Source organism: Syngnathus scovelli, chromosome 17, assembly GCF_024217435.2.
Source record: "Syngnathus scovelli strain Florida chromosome 17, RoL_Ssco_1.2, whole genome shotgun sequence".
NCBI lineage: Eukaryota > Metazoa > Chordata > Actinopteri > Syngnathiformes > Syngnathidae > Syngnathus > Syngnathus scovelli.
In genome coordinates this window covers 12,515,857-12,535,779 of record NC_090863.1, presented here as the reverse complement: position 1 = coordinate 12,535,779, position 19,923 = coordinate 12,515,857, and the positions used below count along the sequence as shown (strand labels likewise).

At 43.7% G+C, this 19,923-nt stretch overlaps 4 protein-coding genes across 6 annotated transcripts; 1 reads left to right on the top strand and 3 right to left on the bottom strand.

The window, feature by feature from the left end:
- Positions 1 to 9,615, bottom strand: mcm6 (minichromosome maintenance complex component 6). 2 transcript variants are annotated; one of them, XM_049747079.2, is made up of 19 exons: positions 9,451 to 9,615; positions 8,763 to 8,885; positions 4,911 to 5,057; positions 4,401 to 4,511; positions 4,091 to 4,178; positions 3,856 to 4,017; positions 3,621 to 3,786; positions 3,391 to 3,536; positions 3,081 to 3,231; positions 2,861 to 3,002; positions 2,408 to 2,549; positions 2,072 to 2,179; positions 1,779 to 1,934; positions 1,566 to 1,694; positions 1,327 to 1,491; positions 1,076 to 1,199; positions 733 to 918; positions 495 to 634; positions 1 to 411 (listed from the first exon to the last, which is right to left on the bottom strand). In XM_049747079.2, the coding sequence occupies exons 2-19, from the start codon at positions 8,768 to 8,770 to the stop codon at positions 301 to 303; spliced, it is 2,382 nt and encodes a 793-aa protein (XP_049603036.1). In that variant the 5' UTR covers positions 8,771 to 8,885; positions 9,451 to 9,615; the 3' UTR covers positions 1 to 300. The 2 variants fall into 2 exon arrangements, with proteins under 2 accessions (XP_049603036.1, XP_049603033.1); XM_049747076.2 differs by lacking the exons at positions 8,763 to 8,885; positions 9,451 to 9,615 and adding an exon at positions 5,385 to 5,606.
- A 422-nt stretch (positions 9,616 to 10,037) lies between these two features.
- LOC125984837 (C-X-C chemokine receptor type 4) lies at positions 10,038 to 15,132 on the bottom strand. 2 transcript variants are annotated; one of them, XM_049747118.2, is made up of 8 exons: positions 14,257 to 15,132; positions 13,722 to 14,179; positions 13,509 to 13,581; positions 13,305 to 13,424; positions 11,543 to 13,223; positions 11,262 to 11,470; positions 10,901 to 11,184; positions 10,038 to 10,805 (listed from the first exon to the last, which is right to left on the bottom strand). In XM_049747118.2, exons 5-8 carry the CDS (start codon positions 11,555 to 11,557, stop codon positions 10,210 to 10,212), a joined length of 1,104 nt encoding a protein of 367 aa, XP_049603075.1. In that variant the 5' UTR covers positions 11,558 to 13,223; positions 13,305 to 13,424; positions 13,509 to 13,581; positions 13,722 to 14,179; positions 14,257 to 15,132; the 3' UTR covers positions 10,038 to 10,209. The 2 variants fall into 2 exon arrangements, with proteins under 2 accessions (XP_049603075.1, XP_049603074.1); XM_049747117.2 differs by lacking the exons at positions 10,038 to 10,805; positions 10,901 to 11,184; positions 11,262 to 11,470 and having other exon boundaries at positions 12,691 to 13,223; positions 14,257 to 14,337; positions 14,586 to 14,945.
- Positions 15,133 to 15,663: 531 nt separating this feature from the next.
- LOC125984827 (UDP-glucuronosyltransferase) lies at positions 15,664 to 19,437 on the top strand. The gene is made up of 9 exons (XM_049747098.1): positions 15,664 to 16,128; positions 16,212 to 16,275; positions 16,470 to 16,618; positions 16,844 to 16,971; positions 17,313 to 17,406; positions 17,490 to 17,615; positions 17,967 to 18,054; positions 18,147 to 18,366; positions 18,446 to 19,437. The coding sequence occupies exons 1-9, from the start codon at positions 15,664 to 15,666 to the stop codon at positions 18,714 to 18,716; spliced, it is 1,605 nt and encodes a 534-aa protein (XP_049603055.1). The 3' UTR covers positions 18,717 to 19,437.
- Positions 18,791 to 19,261, bottom strand: ndufb3 (NADH:ubiquinone oxidoreductase subunit B3). Its single transcript, XM_049747144.2, has 2 exons — positions 19,133 to 19,261; positions 18,791 to 19,038 (listed from the first exon to the last, which is right to left on the bottom strand). The coding sequence occupies exons 1-2, from the start codon at positions 19,258 to 19,260 to the stop codon at positions 18,888 to 18,890; spliced, it is 279 nt and encodes a 92-aa protein (XP_049603101.1). The 5' UTR covers position 19,261; the 3' UTR covers positions 18,791 to 18,887.
- Positions 19,438 to 19,923: the final 486 nt, after the last annotated feature.

The following is a 19,923-nucleotide window of genomic DNA, read 5'->3' as shown; positions in this document are numbered from 1 at the left end:
CAGTCTTCCATTATTTACTCAAACCACAATTCACAGCAGCATAAGAGAAAATACTACAATACACAGGACAATTTAATTGGTGACAACCTATTACATATGAGAGGATGGACACCATATTTACATCAAGTGTGAATTTTTTTTTTTTAGAAAACCGCTCAACCAAATCATTGTGCACCAGTCACCATGCCCAATGCTACCAGTACATATGCGCATACATCAATCACCAGGGTGATTCTTTTTTGTTTCATAGTTTGTGTTTGTATGTAAAGGAACCAAAGACACAGGAGGGCAAAGAGGAGTTCAATCTTCGAGAGTGTAGTTGGGATTGACGACTAGAACCATCTCTCCTTCTGTGCTTGCAGGCTCGGAACCCTTTAAGCCGGACTGAGACAGCTCGATGAGGATGTGATCCTACGCAAGTAAAAACACACTCAATGAAGAGAGCCAGAGTTGCGAATCAGAGTCATAAATCTTTGATCAGCAAGCAGACTCACAAAGTGCACCAGCCGGTGGATGACCTTCTCGATCAGTCCTTTCTTATTGATGAGCTCCTCCTCTGAGTCGATCTCAGACTCAATTTCCTTCAGGTACCAATTGACCACTGCGTTTTTCTTCAACTCCTCTTCCTCCTCAGCTGCAGGCAAGATCATTTAAAAAAATAAAAATAAATAAAAACTGGGAGGAAAGTGAAGAGGCGCTTCTTTGAAATCATTTCCCGAGGAGGTGGATTACCTTCTTCTGCTCTGCGTAGATGCAGGACGAGCAAGTTGGAGATGCGCTGGTACTCGGCAAAAGAGAGACGAAGGGACGGTTTGGGCTGACTGTCGGCCTCAGCGTGACCGTTCCCGCCGTTGACAAGACCGCCGGCGTGCCCGTTTATTCCACGGACCTCACCGTTCACTCCGTTCGGGACATTACCTGCATTTTAAGTGGTTGGATGAGACGATCCCTTATACAGAGGGGAAAGTCAGTCTTTTGGCTTTAGAGCAAGACAGCAGCATTCGAATCGGCCCGATAATGAGAGGGACGGTGGGTGGGTGGGGGGAGTGGAGTCATAAATGAAAGCCAGGTGTACCTTCCTCCGGTATCTCCTCCTCTTCCTGTTCCTCATCTTGCTCCAGGTTAATGTCAGGCGTCTCTACTCTGATAATGGACTTATTCAAAAGACGAAAGGCTTCCTTTACATGTTTGGGCTGTACCTAGAATCATGAACGGGAGGGGGGCGGGGGAGAGTCAGACAGAGTCAGACTTTCAACTCAAATGCATCCATTTCATTTCATTTCATTTCATTTCATTTCATTTCATTTCATTTCTATTTGGACCCACCTCATCACAACAGTGCATCCTGGCCATGCCCTCGGAAAGGCGGATCATGCTCTCCAACTGGCGCACGGTGATGCGCCAGGCAGACTTGGTCACACCGCCCGAGCCATCCCGCTGCCGGAGGCGCTTGTACTGCTCGACGATGAACTCTTGGGATTCGCTTGAAATCTGTACAAAATGGCCGAAAATGTGCATGGTAGGCAAATCGCCACTCGACAAACGGGAAGATTTGTTGGACGCACTTTTGGTTTGAACTGCCTAGCAAAAAGCAGGTATCTCCGGATTTCATCCAACGAGTACTGCCTGTCCACAGATTCCTCCACACGCGAGTGGAGATCGACGATGCGCCTGGCGATGGCGTAATCCGTCACCTGCAATGCACACAAAGCATTCTCCGTTTTACAAGGAGGGACGCCGTGTGCCATATAAGTCAGTCGAGAAGTGTGGCGAGCGACCTCGTTGCAGTCATCCACCAGGACGAAGAAAAGGTCGAAGCGACTCATGATGGGGGCGGTCAAGTTGACGTTCTGTTTCAAGCTCTTACTGCGGTCATAGCGCCCATTGACGGGGTTGGCGGCGGCGAGGATGGACGTGCGAGCGTTCAGGGTGGCCTGGAGACGAAGGTGTTACACATTGCCGACATTTGGATTATGATTGGCATTTTCAGACGGTAGTGCTGGGTCTCGCCTCAAGAATGCAAATGGTTTGCTAAGTGACTGCTGTGCATCAAATACATGTTCACTTTTACCTTGACTCCAGCCTTAGTTATGCTGATTGTCTGTTGCTCCATGGCCTCATGAATGGCCACTTGGTCTTTGAGGTCCATCTTGTCAAACTCATCAATGCAGCACACACCCTTAAAGGCAAACACAAGTCATACAAGCATATTCATGCCATGTCACCTTGCTTATATCTGCCGTTCAAAAGCTTGACAAAGCCATCACAGTTAGAAGAGCAACTGCAACTATAATTCTGTCTACTTCCCAGCTGCAGACTAGGACAATCAATCTTGTGTATCCAAGAAATAGTGCTCTGGAGCCCCAGCTACATTCAAGAAAGAAAAACAAGAGAAAACCTCACTCACATTATCAGCCAGCATCAAAGCTCCGGCCTCAATCACAAACTCGTGCGATTCTTCATCTCGGACTACGGCGGCAGTCAGACCCGCAGCGGTGCTAGCTTTGCCGCTGGTGTAAACGGCTCTGGGGCTGAACTCCTCCACATGTCTACAAACGTGCACACAAGTACATCATCATGGGTCAACTACGGAGAGACGGTTTGGACCCCTTGAAACTTGCTTGGGCTGGGTGTCTGGGTGTGAGCTGTGACAAACAGCAGCTCTTGTACCAGTGTGCACATTGTGTTACAAGATATCTGTTCGGGCAATAAAGGGCTGAGAAGTGTAGCTATCAGCTGCTCCTTTCCCACATGAAAAAAGTCATAATAAATCACATGTAGTATATAATAAAATGCTGTATTAGGAGCAGTATTTTAGAATATCGGCGACCATTTGCAGTGGACTTGTTTGTGTACCTACTTGAGGAACTGGCTTTTGGCAGTACTGGGGTCTCCGACGACACAGACGTTGACGTCTCCTCTCAGCGAGGTTCCCTCTATGGTCGTCTTGGGAACGCCGCCAAACAGCATCAGCAAGATGCCGCGTTTCACCTCGTCATTGCCTACAACGGCAACCGCATTCAAACCACGTAAGCTTTCACACCAGGCGTGTTTGTCGCTCGAAGAACGGCGCCGCTCACCGTGGATGGTGGGGAAGAGGCTGGTGCACAGGTTATGGTACAGGTTCTTGTCTTGACTCATCTCAAATACCTTCTCCCACTCTTGCTCGGTCATCTGGCTCTTGATGCTCTCGGCCGTTTGCTCCTCCTCCCGCAGCTCCTTGCCACCAAACTACGGAGCGACAATTCCCATTTGGATTTCAATACAATCACAATCATTCCATGCAGTTCTTCTGGTTGACAGTTTTCTTTTGCTTTGTATGGTTTAGAAAATGGTTTCCAAATGTGAACCAAGAATTTGGGTCTATTGTGCAGTTTTTCCCGCTCTTACCCGAGGGTTTGTGGGCGCGACGTTACAGGCCAGGAAGGCCAATCTGTACGACAGCTCTCGGACTCCCAACGCTTTCAATCCCCTCAGACCTTCCGACTCGGAGCGTTGCGGTCCGCCTACCCTGGTACTGGTCTCCGCTCGCAGACCTGAGAAGGGAATCCACACAAACGGACGGTTAAGAAAAATAAAAAGCCAAAAGTGAGACCGAGGAGGACAATTGGAAAGCCTACCAGGAGTGTTGAGCTGTGAAACATCGGGCACGACAATGAGCGTCCCGATGAAATCGCATCGGTCGCCGGCCTGAGCGGTCTCCACCGCCTCAGCTCTGAGAACCACCTCCAGGGAGCGCGGGATGGAACCGCGGGGCAGCTCCGCCTGAGTCTCCTGGATACGCACCTGAGCACAACCAAAGGTCGCCAAATGACATTGTGATCTTTCCCACTTGCACGGGAACTCTCAAGTTACCTTCTGGAAGTCAATGAACTTGGACTTGTGCGTGTCGAGGTGAAAGCGCGAGCGGTTGTTGCAAGCCGGGTTGCGGCAGATGGTGGGCGGCGAGTATTTGAACTGCTGAGGGACGTCTTTGATCACCGCCTGGCAGTCCATGCACAGGAAGGTGCCGCTCACCTGAAGCCACCGGGACAGTCATGAGCAAAAACAGCTCGGGTCCACCGGCAAAGTGCGTGAGCAGATGACTTACCAATTCAGGGTGGACAGGGTGCGTCCTCACAACCTGACCGCTGATCCTCACCAGGCTGCCGATGCGCATGGACGACAGCTCACGAATCCTAAAGTACACAGTGACATGAACCAATTGTGACTAAAAATGACGGGCGCCAAATCTGTTTGAATACATGAAGTAAATATATCAGGAAATTGAATGATCTGTCCAAGAACGGCTGGAACGGGCATTTATTCAGCTGTAAAGATAGATTCTGGTGCATCTTAGGCTCATCCCGAAATGTCACCTTACACTTTAGTAGCCCTAATTCCAGGTATATGAATCTCACTTGTGTCTAGTAGGCAGATCTTCAAGGGCCACGTAGAACTCTTTTGTGAGAGGAACCTTCCCATGATCCCTTGCAAAGTTGCGCACGGCCCGACAGAGGAAGGGGTACACTCTGAAAACAGGAGATGGCAAAAATCATTGACGCTCGTGCAGATATTTTTGCTTTGCAGGGCGGGGCAATTAATGGCATTATTCGTGACTTCAATGTCAATCAAAATCATCCTTATTATTATTGTTGTTCTCTAATTGCCCAGCCCTACTACTTGAAACCTTGCAACAATATAATATTTTCTTATGTCACATTCAGATTTAGCTTTTCATTCCTTTGGCAGAGCACAAATGTGTTTAACTGAGCTTCAGTTTTATTTTTGCTAAATGTCAACTGAATAAGAAACATGAAGCACACAAACTATTCACTCTTGTTGGCCACATTGACATGTCTGACCCGGGCTCTCGGGCGGCCAAGATCATGCACAGCGTTCTTCATACTGCAACTCGAGAGACCGCACACCTGTAATATTCCTCTTGGATGGTGGTTGCCAGCTCCTGGTTGAATACCTCGAGATCAATGAAGTTAACCAGCAATGTGTTCCTCTCGGGTCGGATCAGCTCTTCAGCCTCCTGGACATACTTCACTTCTCCATCCGCAGTCTGGAACCTGCACACAAATCACAGTGGTCATTTGGCAGGAATTTGTACTTTTCTTTGACTTTTCTGACGACTTTTAACATGAACTCCCTAGATTTGAAAACAGTATGTATCCATTTGTAGTTCCTACTCCTTGTCAAAATACGCACGTTTCGTTGTCAGCTTCGACTCAAGATGAAGCAGTCGATATAAAACATACTTTAACCAGGCTTGCTTTACACAAGTATATGTCTTTCAAAGTCTTAATAGTCTCGTTTTGCGACCTCGGCTTGGATGCACATTGGGAGCGTGCAGTTTCGCAAACAACAATGCACATGAAGCGTTTTGCTTGACTTACTCCTCCAAAAAAGCCTGGAATAACTTCTGACACTTATCCGCCAATTCGTCTTTCACCGTCTCTCCGGCATTCTCTGTGGTCGCTGTAGCAACATCCATGCTGATATGATCCAAAACTAGTGTCTAAAACTCGAAATATAAAACAATACAGCTGCCGTATTGACAACCGAACTCAACGAGGTCCACACAACAGGGCAGCGTTTCGCGCGAAAAGCGACGCCACGTGATATTTAGCGCGCCGATTTCATCCAATCACAACTGGTATACCAGTACTTGTAGCCAATCAAAAGTAATGCTCTTGAAATGCAGGAAGTCCGGTGACGTTTAGGAAAAGACCATTTTGGCCAAATGCTTTCGTTTGTGTGCTTTGATATGCTTTAAAATAGTATGAAATATAGTCGGTTGTTTTCGGGGCGCAAATGCAAGTTCTTTTTTTAATTATGTTTTATTTCAATACGGTTTACCTCCGTGCATTTGCAGTCAGAATTGTCCACGAGGGGGCAGTGTCCCAAAAATAAATAACGATGGTTGACGTTCACGATGACGTCAATTCGTGTTTGTACCATGAAATAGTATCAATTTATTCCAACACAATATTCTTATTTTGTTGCAATACTCTTGGATGCAGTGCTTCCAGGGTATGTCTAGTAAAAAGAATCTTTAAGATACTATGTTTTATGTAGCCTCACTAGTATAAACATGATATTATGTGGAATATTTGTGGAATATGAATTGAAATGAAAAATAACAAAAAATTATAAATAACACCTGATCAAACCCAGAAAACACAAGAGCTATGACAGTTGTTACCCGAGCCCTAAGACACTGTGAAAATTGCAAACCCAAAGGAATATAAAAGCCTTGTCCTACTTTTGTAAAATACATCTGAATGATTCCCAAGACTTTTGGGAGAATACTAAAAGAACAAAAATGTAACAAATTGTTATTTGCCTCCTCCTGTAGTGCTCAGAAAGTGACCCGAGGTCTATGCCACACCCATTCCTAATTTCTATATTTATAGCCCTCTTTAGGCCTCCAGACTTTAGCCCCCCCAACCCGACCGAGTCCCCCGCAGCAACTTGAATCCTTTCTGCTCCAGATCAATTGTCCTCAATATTGTCAACAATGGTAATACTTCCTATAGAAACTGCTGACTATTTGTTTACAGTCCAAAAGTCAACAATGAACACAGGAACACCAGCATATGAAAAGTGACCAACGTAGGCTTCATTCTTAGCACCATCTGTGAGATTAAACGCTTTATTCTTTCATATGAAAAGTGACCAACGTAGGCTTCATTCTTAGCACCATCTGTGAGATGAAACGCTTTATTCTTTCATTCACTTCTGCCGCCATTCCCATATCCTTGCTACGTATATTTCCATCCTCACATGGCGGTCATTATGAACGCTGCCAGGAGGCAATTGGTTTCACCTGTCACATTGTATTAATCCACTAGGAACAAAGCAGGAAGTTGTTGCACGCCATTTGGATCGAGCCCTTCTCAGCCTCTTTATTTCTCTTTTTGTCTTGCTTGACCTCTGGTTTTCCCACGATTGTTCAGTCGCAGGAAACTCCAGACAAACCGCGTCTGACAAACTTGACCACCTGTCGGCTAACTCTTTGAAACAAAACACACACGTATAAGCAAACGCGCACGCGCGCACACACACACACACACACACACACACACACACACACACACACACAGAAACTTACATGACCCCTAAAATTCATATTCTCAAAGTCAGCATGAAAATCTTTCAAACTATGACTGGAAAACTAGTTTTGCTTGAATGAAAAAAATAATAATTTCAAATCTGTGAAAGTATTGGAATTGTATTGGAAAGTCGTGTTTAGACATGTTATTCTGATTACCACAGGCCAGCGTACTAAACTCAAAATTCTATCAAATAAAATGAGAACTCATTGTTGCTTAAACATCTGTCCAAGTGTCGAAATATGAAACTCCTGAAAGTTCCTGAGAGGAAGAAACAACAATAAACAGGATAAGTGCTGATGGCCTGTTCGTGGGGTCGCTGATTTCCCACATTATTAACAGATTTTGCAAGGCAAAAAATATGATTATTTAGAAATAATTAGTTGAGAAGAAATTGTCGTTTGAAAATGAATGTGGTGGGTGGGCTGGGATAATCAGCTGCAATCCAATAAAAACAAATATAAAAACAAACACAGACATCTCATCTCCGCTCCAATACAGCCTTTAGTTTATTGCTTTAGTCTTTTTTTTCCTCATCCAATTTTTTAACTTTATTTACACTATACATTTAATTTAAACTCAACACGGCAAGAAGACAATATGGAGAAAATTATATCTGGGTCACAATTTGTAAGTGTCTTTTTTTTTTATTGCTTACATGTGTTTACAATATATTTGTACATGGCTGTGATTTAAACATCCTTTCATGTCTCCTCCATTTGACTTTATTGGCGCGCTTGGCGTTGTAGAGTGCAGTGCTGCTTGGTTGTTTGATTGTTTTAGCTGCTTGTTTTTCCTAAAATGAGTTGCAGGAAGTCTTTCCTGTTTTGAACGCCCTATGAATAGAAAGGCTGGTGTATTGCTGTGTGAGAAAGAGAGGCCACAGGTTAAAGTCTAAATTGTCATCATAAAAAAAAAAAGCAAACAGCAGTTGGACACACTGATCATTACAAGCACGAGGCAAAAACTCTTCTTTTTTTCCCATGCAACCTGACTTCCCTAAAACTTCACCTATCAGTCTTCAAACTCTCATCTTGATCTTCATCCTTTTCTTTGGTCCAGGAAGCGGAGCACAGTAAACTTCCAGCTTCTGTTTCGTTCACTTCCATGTGGAAGTGGTGATGTGGGGAGCGCTCAAAATGTGTGTGATTATGTGATGCTGTATTCCCATGAGCACTAAGTAGAATAGCAGACGAATGCAATATTTGCCAGCAAGGGAGATGCATGTTCAAGTGTTGACCTGTGGACCAACGCTAGCCATATGCTTTCAGAACCAGTTGGAACAACGTTACTAAATAAGTTCATGGGGACAAAAAAATGTTACTTTGCAAAACAAAGCAAGCAAGTTGTTTGCTCCAAAACAATTTGCTGGGTTGTTTTTATTTACATTTGTTGTCTTTAAGTTACAAGCGTCAATTAGTCCTCTAAACTTTTTTTGCGTTTGTTGAAAAAGACAAATTTCACATTATCGAATATTTTATCTAAATTTGATCGGTTTGTTGACTTAAAATTTGAAGATCACCTACTTTCTTTATTTTATAGTTTTGTTTTTCTCATTTGATATCCTACAACCTTAGTCTTAAAAGGAAACGCCAACTCTTGACCCCTTGTTGCACCCCTTGCTCTGACATATATAAAAAAATGGTTGATCATACTCACAAAAACATGTCCACACAGAGTATATTCTTCCACAGGCAGTTTGGCTGTCATTTTCCACGGGAAGTTGATTGTATCCATGCTTGGGCTCAGTGACTTCAAATGTTTGGATTCAGTTGGTTGATCCTGAAGCAATTTTGTACAAAGGTGCTGAGGTTAAGCACACATCATACTGCCAACTGATTGCAGCAATTTTCCCATAAGAAACAGGGAAGCATAATATCTTTGGCAGAACAAACTGGTGACTGGATTCATATGTGAAATTGATTGCGTTGACTCCTAGTGGGTAGTTACAGGTGATTTCTGCCTTGCTCTGTTTCATTTTAAAGTCCCAGAGACACCGCTATATGTATAAATCGGTTTTAGTTAGCTTACGGGCTTATGAATATCAATTGACGATCGAAACAACGAAGAAGCCGGAAGTGACGTTCGCGTTTAGCTTCAGTGACTGGAAACAAAAGTATGTCGAAGCGTGACGGGAGGGGCACAACTCAGAAAACGTGCTCAGCTCGTCGAGAAAATCCGATTTAAGCAATAAAATTTAAAAAGCGCAAAAAAACTAAACCAAACGTTGCGGGTGGTCATTTCTTCATGTGCCGTGGTCAACTCGGCACTCTAAAGACCCCAAGAGCACTTTTTTCTACGCCAACCTAACCAGAGTGACGGGAGGGGCACAAATCAGAAAACGTGCTCAGCTCAGCCCAAGTGAACTGCTGGATTCATCATATTCTGCGTCAAAAGAGGTTTCTGAATCGGATAAAATGATGCTAATATTGCCGCTAGAAACGGAGCTGTCGCTATCATCCGCCATGTTGTTTGGGTTTGTTGAGATCCGGATGCACAATTTGGACGTCACAGTAATGGCGCCACCAGTGTGGCTGCGTGCGGAACCCGATCGATAAACTGGCATTTCATTTTAGCTTTATTCTTAGTAATCGGTGTCCATTTTTAATTTCCAATGCGGCAAATGTGTTCTCTTTATACATTCTATCAAATTCCGTTCTAATTGAAAAAAAAAAAAAAAGATGTCTCGGACTTGAAACCCTAAACCTGGTTTGAAACCCTAACCCTAGTTTTAAACCCAGATTATACATTATGTGTGTTAATTATTATGTTTGAAGTTTGTAATGGGCTGCTTTAGCATGTAGCATGTGCCGGGCTCTATATTTGCATTATATTTTGCATTGAGCACCTTCAAGACTGTAAGTGATGGTTGTTGACTCATGAGAAATACAGTATGTGATACATGGCAAGAGAGACTTTTTTTTTTTCTCCATATTTATTATAAACCATTACAGTCCAGTGAAAGCACAGCAGCATTGACCCAACAAAAGACGCTATTTACAAGAGAACTGAGAGAAGACCGCCAGCAGACTTGCTCCTTAAATTCTCCGATTATTTCTATGATTATTTCACGCACACTCACGCTTGGAGTCAGAATGAGCAAACACTAGCTAGAGTGCAAACTGGACGACTCAGACTCTGTGGTTGTGGAGGCCCCGTTGCGTCGTCTGGGTAAAACCTTCAAACTGGATGCTCTGCTCAGTGTCAAGGCTCTGCGGGCGGAATTTTTGAAGCCTGCCCCCAGAAAGGCATAGAGCAGCGGGTTTAAGCAACAATGCGCAAATGCCAAGGGCTCAGCCACCGCCAACCACACACCCAGGAAGGCCTCCAGGTTGCAGCTGCGGGGCAGAACCTCCAAACGCAGCATGGCATCCACAGAGACGCCCGCTCCGTAGGGCAGCCAGCACACAAAGAAGCAGAGCACCAGCGCGATGGTGGTCCTCACCGCTCGGCGTTTCTGCCTTTGACCCCCGAGAGGTCCCCGGGTCAGCCTGGAGACGATGACGCAGTAACACACCAGAAGCACCAGACCTGGGATCACCAGACCCACGAGGACCAGCTGTAGGTGAAAAACGGCCACCCAGAGAGGAGCGTGTTCCGCCGGGTAAAATCTCTGGCACAGGGTGCTTCCCTCGCCTCCTTCTTGAGTTCGGGCGAATACCAAGTCGGGAATGGCCAGCAAACCGGCGGGCAACCACGCGCCTGCAGTCGGGGATGAACCCAACACTGATTAGATAGATACTCGTGGTGAAAGAGAATAGATTGGACCGGCTAGGGATGTGAAGAGAGACACTCACCCACATAGACCAATCGGTGCGCCAGCATTTGCCTCAGGCCACCCGTGTTGGTATCGGTGGCTCGGACCACCGCCAGGTAGCGGTCCAGACTGATGAAGGCCAGGATGAGCACGCTGCCGTACAGGTTGACCGTATAGATAACGTGCACGCCGACGCAGGTGGCTGCGCCAAAGCGCCAGTCGGCCAGCGCCGCGTCCACCGCCCAGAACGGAAGCGCCACAACAAAGAGGAGATCGGCAGCTGAGAGGTGCAATCGGTACCGGTCGGTAAGGCTGGATTTTGACCTAAAAAAAGAAAGCAGAGTGAACAACAAGTCTTGGACTTTGAAACTTTGAACGGACAAATAGTCCTGCTGGCTCACCTACGCTGACAGCCCAAGACAAAGACCACCAGACCGTTTCCGGTGATGCCCAGCAGGAAGATGAGGGCATAGACCACAGGTAAAAAGACCTGCTGAAAGTCAGAGGTCATCAGGTGCTCCACCTGGCAAGGCTCCTCCAGATCCACCTCGATATCACCAGAACCAGAGCCAGAACTGCTATCATTGTATTCATACTCGACGGGGATGTGCTGGAGACAACAGTGATGATTAAAGACACGAAAAATTGCTCTTGTCGCTTCAATTATTCAGACAAAGCTTACCTCATAGTACGACATGTTGGACTCTCTTTTCTCTACGGAGTGAGGTTGGGACTCACGCGGACGAGTTTTATAGTTGTGGTGGTGCTCCTCCCTCAAGCACTCGAACCCATCTGTGTTCCTGCCCAAATGCTTTTTCCTGTTTTCGAGGTGTCAGGTGCTGATACTGCTTCTGTCACAGGATGCCGTCATGCGTGTGCACGCAACTTGAATTGTTTTGGCCCGGAGACCCCGGCTTTGTGATAACCAAGGTCTATTGGCAATCGGAAAGACGCCGGCAGGAGTACACACAATGAGCGTGTACGTGCTTTCAGAGGAGCGGGAGCCATCTCTGCGTCACCGATGAAGATGATGAATCAGCACATCTTAGGAATTAATGTCAACTTTCCCAGGATTCCATTTTTCACAATTAAGGTCTCAAATGGAGTGATATTTTGCACATTTCACTTCAAATATAGCTGTCTTTTTAAAATTCTGAAGACCAACTTCCTGCTTCAGCTCGGCTCAGCTGTCACTGTCCATCCTCTTCTAATAGACTAATCCTATAAACAAACAATAAACCAGGTCCCAAATCCAAAGCGTTACTCTTTCAAAAGAGTGCCAGTCCCTTATCTCAACCTTCCCTCCCTTCCTCCATGTTGACTAGTATCAGCCTAAAAAATCTCAGAAACAACATTACTGAGTAAACCTTGTTGACAGACACCTGCCAGTGATTTTTGACAGGCTTAGGGTGGGACTGTTTTTTGTTTTTATTATTGTATTAACAGCCAATCCCCGTCAAAAAAATTCAGAAAATGTACATGCGATTTATTTGATTTTCCTTTTCAGATACCAGTAAAAAAAAAAAAAAAAGAAAAAAATATTTATTCCAAAAATATCTTACTTGGATGCTAGTGTTGTACAAATAATATTGCCACGGATGAGGACCTGTGCCATAGATTAGGGCTAACCAATCCCTATCAAATATTTTTCAATAGTTTTACTCTATTGTTTATTCCACTGGTTAATAGAATAACATTTTACTTTGCATGAAAGTGTATTACAAAAAACAAAATCAACTAAACAATAAAAAACGATTTCAAAAGGGTCAACAGTGATATTGTCTTGTTCTTCACCACTGTCATGTTTTTGCACTTAGCCAAGGGGACAAATGAGGCTCAAATTTAATTTATTTGGGAAGAAAAATATGCCACGGTAGCTTAAACTGCAAATGTTACGCTAAAACCAAATTCTTTATCAACAACAGTAAACGTGTATTCGAGTGGCTTCCTCAACCAGCTTTATATATGTGAAAAGTCTCTATTACTAGTTGTCTTTGAAAATCATGCTGCTGTTGCCACGTAACTGGGTAAGCAAGTATTGGAATGACGATTTCGTCCTTGATGCTTTTGGCTTGGGCATGATGTCCCCGAGCTTGGTGCTTTCCAAGGTGGAATTAGTACAGGAATCGTTAGAGGTCACACTAGACTTGTCTTCATTTGTGCTTTCTTCACTGTGACATCCCTCAACATTCAGACAAGATAAGTGAAAAGCGCTCTTATCGTTGCAGTTGCTACCGTTGTCTGGCGGGGGGAGATACTTCTGCTTGGCCATTGGAGAACCCTGAGAATCATCTCTTTGCCTCTTCCTCAGGTTTCTCTTCCTCTGCTTCCTTTCTGCCACTTGGCGAGGCCGTCTGAGGTTCCTGACACACAAACACATGGCATTTGACAGAAAACACGTTCATTCATTTATGAAATGAGTACTCTGAGTATTAAAGTATTACCTCTGAAGGAAAACATGCTGCCTCGAGCACAAGTTTTTATGGCCATCCTGCTTGTTCTGCTTTGCTTTTTCCTTGCCCTTCAACTGTGTGTGAACACGGAGCACGCTGTGGGAAATCCTCCTTAAAAAAACAACAACATTGAGTGTTGTTATTTACACCCTACTCATAGGCCACTTTCAGCTTTCCACCCAAAGTTTGACTTACCCTGAGTGAGGTAACCTTCTTGGCTTCCACTTTTTGAGCAGGAACCACTGATCGCATGTTAAGGAAGTGGGATCTGAAATACAAAGCGCAACAAGTATAGAAAGCTTGCATCTTTATTGACAATGGACGCACAATATTTGATCGGGAGAAGCATAAGTGAACTTGAAATGAGTCATACAGTGATGGCCAAAAGGAATCCTTTGGGAAACTTACCATTATCCAAGAGTTTATCTTTAATGGGAGTTTTCAACCTCTTCGCCCTCTGGTAGAGCTTCCGACAGGATGGGCATAGGCCTGTTGGTGACCTTGTTTGTCTGGGAGTCGTGACTTTCTGAGGGGAAGGAGCGGTACTAGAGCAGCACTGCAAATCGGAATCATGTAATCCTCGGTCAACCACCACTTTTACACTACTATCCTTTTTGGGCTCTTCCTCAACATGACTGTTGATCAGATCAATGATGTCACAGACGCTATCGTCCTTCTTATGAATGTTGCTGTCATCAAATTCCATATTTCTTCCCCTCCTCCTCCTCTTTGGCTGAATCCGGCGTAGGACAACATGTTCACTTAGCTTGGGACTTTTCTCAAGCTTCTTCTTTGAAGCCGTTTTCAGCCTGGAAGAGTGTTTATTGCTCATCCTGACTCTCCAACTCACGTTGCACACTGAAGAGCTGTAACCAAGTAAACATAAGTGTGTTATCGTCAGTGAAGCAACAGACAATACAGTTAGTCATAAATTAGATCTCACCTTTGAAAGAACCACTTGACTTGTCTTGATTTGCTGCATGATTCAAAGCAATCTGATTGATATTCGGTGCCATGTGAAGTTCTGTTAAATCGAGGACAGCTAAAACACTTTAACAAATCCAAATGGAGCCGTGAAGGTGGAATGTAAACAAACAGCTTATTCTGACATTTAAAACGGGATATGATCAAAGACTTGCGCCCCAGAAGTTCAAGTCACATTTTTGTTCATCTCGGCTTATCTACTGCTAATTCAACATTTTAAAAGGTAGAAAGCTAAAGGCAGGCAAGAACCGTTCGCCCTGGCGAACCAAAACGCAGCGTTCTACTTACGACTGTGTTGTGGTTTTCGACATTCTACTTTTACTGTGGAACCACACGCGTGCTTCTTGAAATTATTTCACCCAAAATGGAGCGTTTGCTTGTCTTTCCTAAGAAATGCTCATTTTCCTTTTCAATCAATCCCACTCCTCAAACATTGGTCCTCTTGTCTTCTTTGTTTGCGCTACATCTAACTCATTTTACTAAACACTGCCCCCTTGCGGTACCTCCAGCTACATTGTGTCGCACATAATGCAACAATTTGATACATTTTAGTGGTAGAAAACAGACAAAAGTAGAAGTATACTGACTCAATTCCTTAAGATAAAAAAGTCCAGACATGAAATGAACTTATGAATATTGAATTAAGTAAAAAATAAAATTTGCATTTATGTTCTTTTAAGTTTTACATATATCTTAAAAACCACGGTATTCTAGTATTTATCAGAGCGAATAAAAGCGTATCAGTGTATCCCTACTTTAAAAATGAATGACAATTTCATTCTTGTAATACTGACGTAATTTCCTAAACTATTTAATGTGCGACATGGACAATAAGCCTAGCCTTATTAGCGCATCAGATTATACATACGCTGTTTCACTGGCATCTAGCGGTAAACTCGCACATTGCTGTTAGAATAGGCCTCTGGCACGTATTACTTTCGTTTAGAAAACCGGTTTTGTTTTGCAAAATGGGAGTCGCTCCATGTTCAAGAGTTCTATGCGCTTTCTACCGTAATTCTTAGAAATGGGCGAAAGTGAAAATGAAGGAGCTGCTGGTTTAATTATGCCGAGCAGACAAAAACCAATGTCCAAAAAATGACGTACAGAAAGTGGAGAAAAAGATAGCTGTTGTACACTGGATTATCTCACACATTTGCACAAAGGGCGTACATGGAACGCACCAAGTCAATGATTTGATTGTGCCTTATCGAACAACTCCCTCAACTCACAGGGAGGACTTTGAACATAGCGCTGTTAATGCACATGGGAATTTCAACAAACCACGGGAAGTAGCCGCCTCAGGGAGAATTTCACTTCCCCTTTTTCCTTCAAGCTGTTTTTGCTGTCCAAAGAGGAAAAGACAACCATGAGGATTGTAGTGTGCGCGCTCTTGCTGCTAAACACGGCTGATTCCGTGGATCAGGCCAGACGATCTGAAGCAGGAGACAACATCCCTGCAGATCACCCGGGTTCTTACGTGGGGAAACTGTTGGTGATACCGATGGATGGGAGTCACTGGGTGGGTATGAAGGCCATTTGTCAGGAAATGGGTCGACGCGGACACCAAGTGACTGTTGTGATGCCAGAGCTCACCATTCTGATGGGTCCAGGGGAGCACTATGAGACGCTGACTTTCCCTGTTCCATTTGACAAGGCATTTGTTGACTTTGTGATGTCCAAGAATGAAGACATGTTAGAGAAAACTTCGCAGTCTTTCGTAGAGAAAATTCAGGACAAATTCTCACACATACAAAGAATTGCGGGACTGCTTCACACCATTGCAGAGAGCCTTCTCTTCAATGACAGCCTTATTTCACATCTGGCTCAGCAGGTGAAGGCCTTTCAGTAAAACTAATCTTGGATTATTGTATCTCTTCTCTGGATAAATCTGAACTACTACTTCTTATTCCACAGGGATTTGACGCTGTCCTGACAGACCCCATGGTGCCCACAGGCGCTTTAATAGCTCGGAAATTAGGTGAATCCTGCAGCAGTGCCATTTGTATGTAGAGAGGTGGGGGGGGGGAAGATCCAAGCAGTTTGGAATGGGTTGGAGGAAAGTGGCAGGAGGTTTCTCTTTTTTGGGATACAAGAGTCTCTGCTCAAATAAAAGTGAAAGTTTATAAGAAAGTGCTATTTTTTGTCATGACCACGTTTTTGTATCACTTTCAGGTATTCCAACAGTTAATCTGCTGAGAGGGATTCCGTGTTTTTTGGACATGCAGTCTGCAGGGTGTCCATCGCCGCCTTCCTATGTGCCTCGCTTCTTCACGGGCCTCACCGATAAAATGACCTTTAAACAACGGGTCGTCAACACTTTGGTGAGTACTGACACGCATATACAAATACTAAGTTGGATTTGTCATCTTTAAGTTACAGAAACATAAAAATAGTTGGAAAAAAAAGTCACAACCTGCGATGTTGAGACTCCCTGCATACTTCCTGCTCCATTGCCATCATTGTTTATATCTGGTTGGGTTACGTGTGTCTTCTTTCTTTTAAAGTGAATTCAATAAAGTGTGTCAACTCAAGCATGTGTCCTCCAGGTGAGTGCGCTGGAGCCACTCCTCTGCCGACTCATCTATTGGCGTTTTGACCAATTTGCTTCCAAGTTCCTGGAAGAGGACCTGAGTGTAGCTGATGTGCTCTCAGACTCTGCAATCTGGCTGCACAGGTAATTGAAAAAGTCAAACAAGGGAAGAATTCCAGAAAAAAGGTTGCTATCTGGGATCTAGCCTTGCTTGGAATTTGTTTTAAGCCTTTCTGGGGTGTCGTGGGCTGGTATTGAAATTACATCGGTGTCGTAGTAGTAGCAGTTTATCTTTTGCACATCTGAGTTTTATTTTGGACATTAAAGATTTTTGGCCATAACGTGTATTTTTGGTTTTAGGCTGTAGAAGCTGACACAATACCATCAATGTTATTTTTCTGTGGATCCCCTACTGTAAACGGGCCACGCCCTGTATTTTTCAAACCTCTGCTCTCAACAAAGATATGCTCTAAATTTTGGAACAGGATCGACTTCACAATGGAGTTTCCACGGCCGTTAATGCCTAATATGGTGCCAGTTGGGGGCATCAACTGCAATGTGAGAAATCCTCTGCCTGACGTAAGGACCAAGTATGTTTACGGGTAACTGTAAGTTCAATGTAGTCAAATGTACAAGTAATGCTTACTGTGTCTTTATCAAAGGATTTGGGGCCCTGGGTGTCAGGAAAAGATGGATTTGTTGTCTTCACACTTGGGACCGCATTGAAAAAAATGCCAAATGAGATTACCCAAATCTTCTTTGAAGCGTTCAGACAAATTCCACAGAAGGTATATGACAGTTATTTTGATCCTACTTGGGTGTGATGAACCTGGTAGGAAAAATATGACATTATTTCCACAAAAATAAACATTTTTGGGAAGCTATATATCAACAAACTGCATGTAAATTTTGACCATTTACTTAATGCAAAGTATCTCAATTTTAAGGTGCTCAAAAGTGACAAATGTAATTAGGACCTTTTCGATACTTTTTTAAAATTAATTGCGACAATGTAAAAATGAAAACTCACAAAAGCTCTGTTAATATGCAAATATTTCTTGAGCAAACTGTATTCTCTCTGTCCGTCCGTCCATCCAAACATATATTAGCGCAATACTTAAATTGTTTTCCTTCATTAGGTAATATGGAGATATTCTGGACCTGTTCCCGATAATACACCAGAAAATGTAAAGATGATGAGCTGGGTGCCCCAAAATGACTTACTTGGTAAAGAAACTCCTGGCTATGTGGGTGGATGGCTATAAATCCAAGTTTTATAATAGAGTCTACTTGTATGTCATTTTTCAACCAAATTTTAGCTCATCCTGGAGCTCGGGCCTTCATCACTCATGCTGGCTCACATGGGGTGTTCGAGGGACTTTGCCATGCCGTTCCAATGGTGATGCTACCTGTTGGTGGGGACCAGCCTGACAATGCAGCAAAAATGGCAAGTAGAGGAGTGGGAGTGGTGTTGGATATTTTATCCATCACTGCAGAAGACCTGCTACAGGGACTGAATGAGGTCATTAACGACACCAAGTAAGTTGATTTTTCTCCGAGTGGAAACACATTGCCTTAAAGGTTTGAAGGTGACTCGAGCTAAAAGTCACTGTTTTAGGTACAAAGACAACATGAAGAGCCTGTCCGCGTTACACAGGGACCGTCCTGTTGATCCACTGGACCTTTCTGTGTACTGGACCGAGTTTGTGATGCGGCATAAAGGTGCCAAACACCTCAAAGCAGCCGTGCATGGCCTCAACTGGTTCCAGTACTTCTGTCTGGATGTAATAGCGCTACTTGTTACAGTTGTGCTGGTTTTTATCGTCTTGACAGCTAAATGTTTGATGTTCTGCTGTCAGAAAATGAGCAGAAAGAGTAAGCAAGATTAGATGAGAATTAAACAAAAAAACAGAACAATGCAGGGAGAGCTGCACATTTTTGGAGGACAATAAGTGAAGCCATGTAGTGAGCAAAGAGACTTTTAGTTAATAAATGAATTCAGAATAGCACTGGAATCAAAGGCGGTGTATAGGGGACAAGAGTGGGGATTACAATGTGCATTAGTGGGAACCCTTCTTTGGTGGAAACAAGGCATACTCAACAGCCAGAGCAACAGTAAAGGCAGCAAAGCCCCACTTGAATCCTCTCAGCAGTACGTCGGAGAGAGTCACAGCACGCGCAAAGCCACCTGCATACCTCCATGCCTCATTTCTAAACAATGAGATAGACACAGTTGAGTAAGCAATTATAGAATGATCAGAAATGTCACAAATAAATAAAAAGTCTATCCTATGTAAATGCTTACCGGGCCCATGGGTCATTGAGGCCCCTGGCTGCCAGTCTTTGCTGTGTAAACTCCAGTGGAGTGCCCTTTATCTTCCATTGCTGCCAGTCTGGCATGGACATCTTGCCGTGGCCATGGTCACCTCCCATACTAATTAACGAGTGTATAAAGATGAACATATTGACCTTAAAAGCCCTGATTTAACATAGACTATATACCACAATGAAATGGTCTGCTTTGGAAAAAAATGTGTTTATTGGTTCGGTTTATGAATGCGCTTTATTTGAATGTTAGATCAATAAATATTTGTAATTTAGTAAACCTTATTTACTTATTGCACTTATTGTTTCCACACTACTGAACGTATAAAACAAGGAGCTGAATGACAAAATACAAGTGTTTATTAACTTTTAGAGAGCAGCAGGCTACGGAGTTTATTATTGTCGCACGCTAAACGTGAAGGCACATGTTCCTCTCCAACAACTCAAATTCTTTGTACTTTGACACTTAGCTACGTTTGAACGCGAAAGGTAATGAGTTTTTGTAACCAAACGTGCAAAAGCAACACTTGTCGCGGTAATTGCAAGAAGGTCATTCAAACTAACAACGCTGACATTTAAGAATTAAGTTAATGACAGCGGTAGGTAAACGTTCAAATCAATAGAAATAAACAAGCTCACTCCCTGGCTTTCAGCATTTGCTCACGATAGCATCACATGCTATTTGTGGCTATTAGTTAGCAATACACGCAACACTTTTCCAGTGTACTTAACAAGCCTTCACCAGTAAAGCAGTTTTGTGACAACACATGG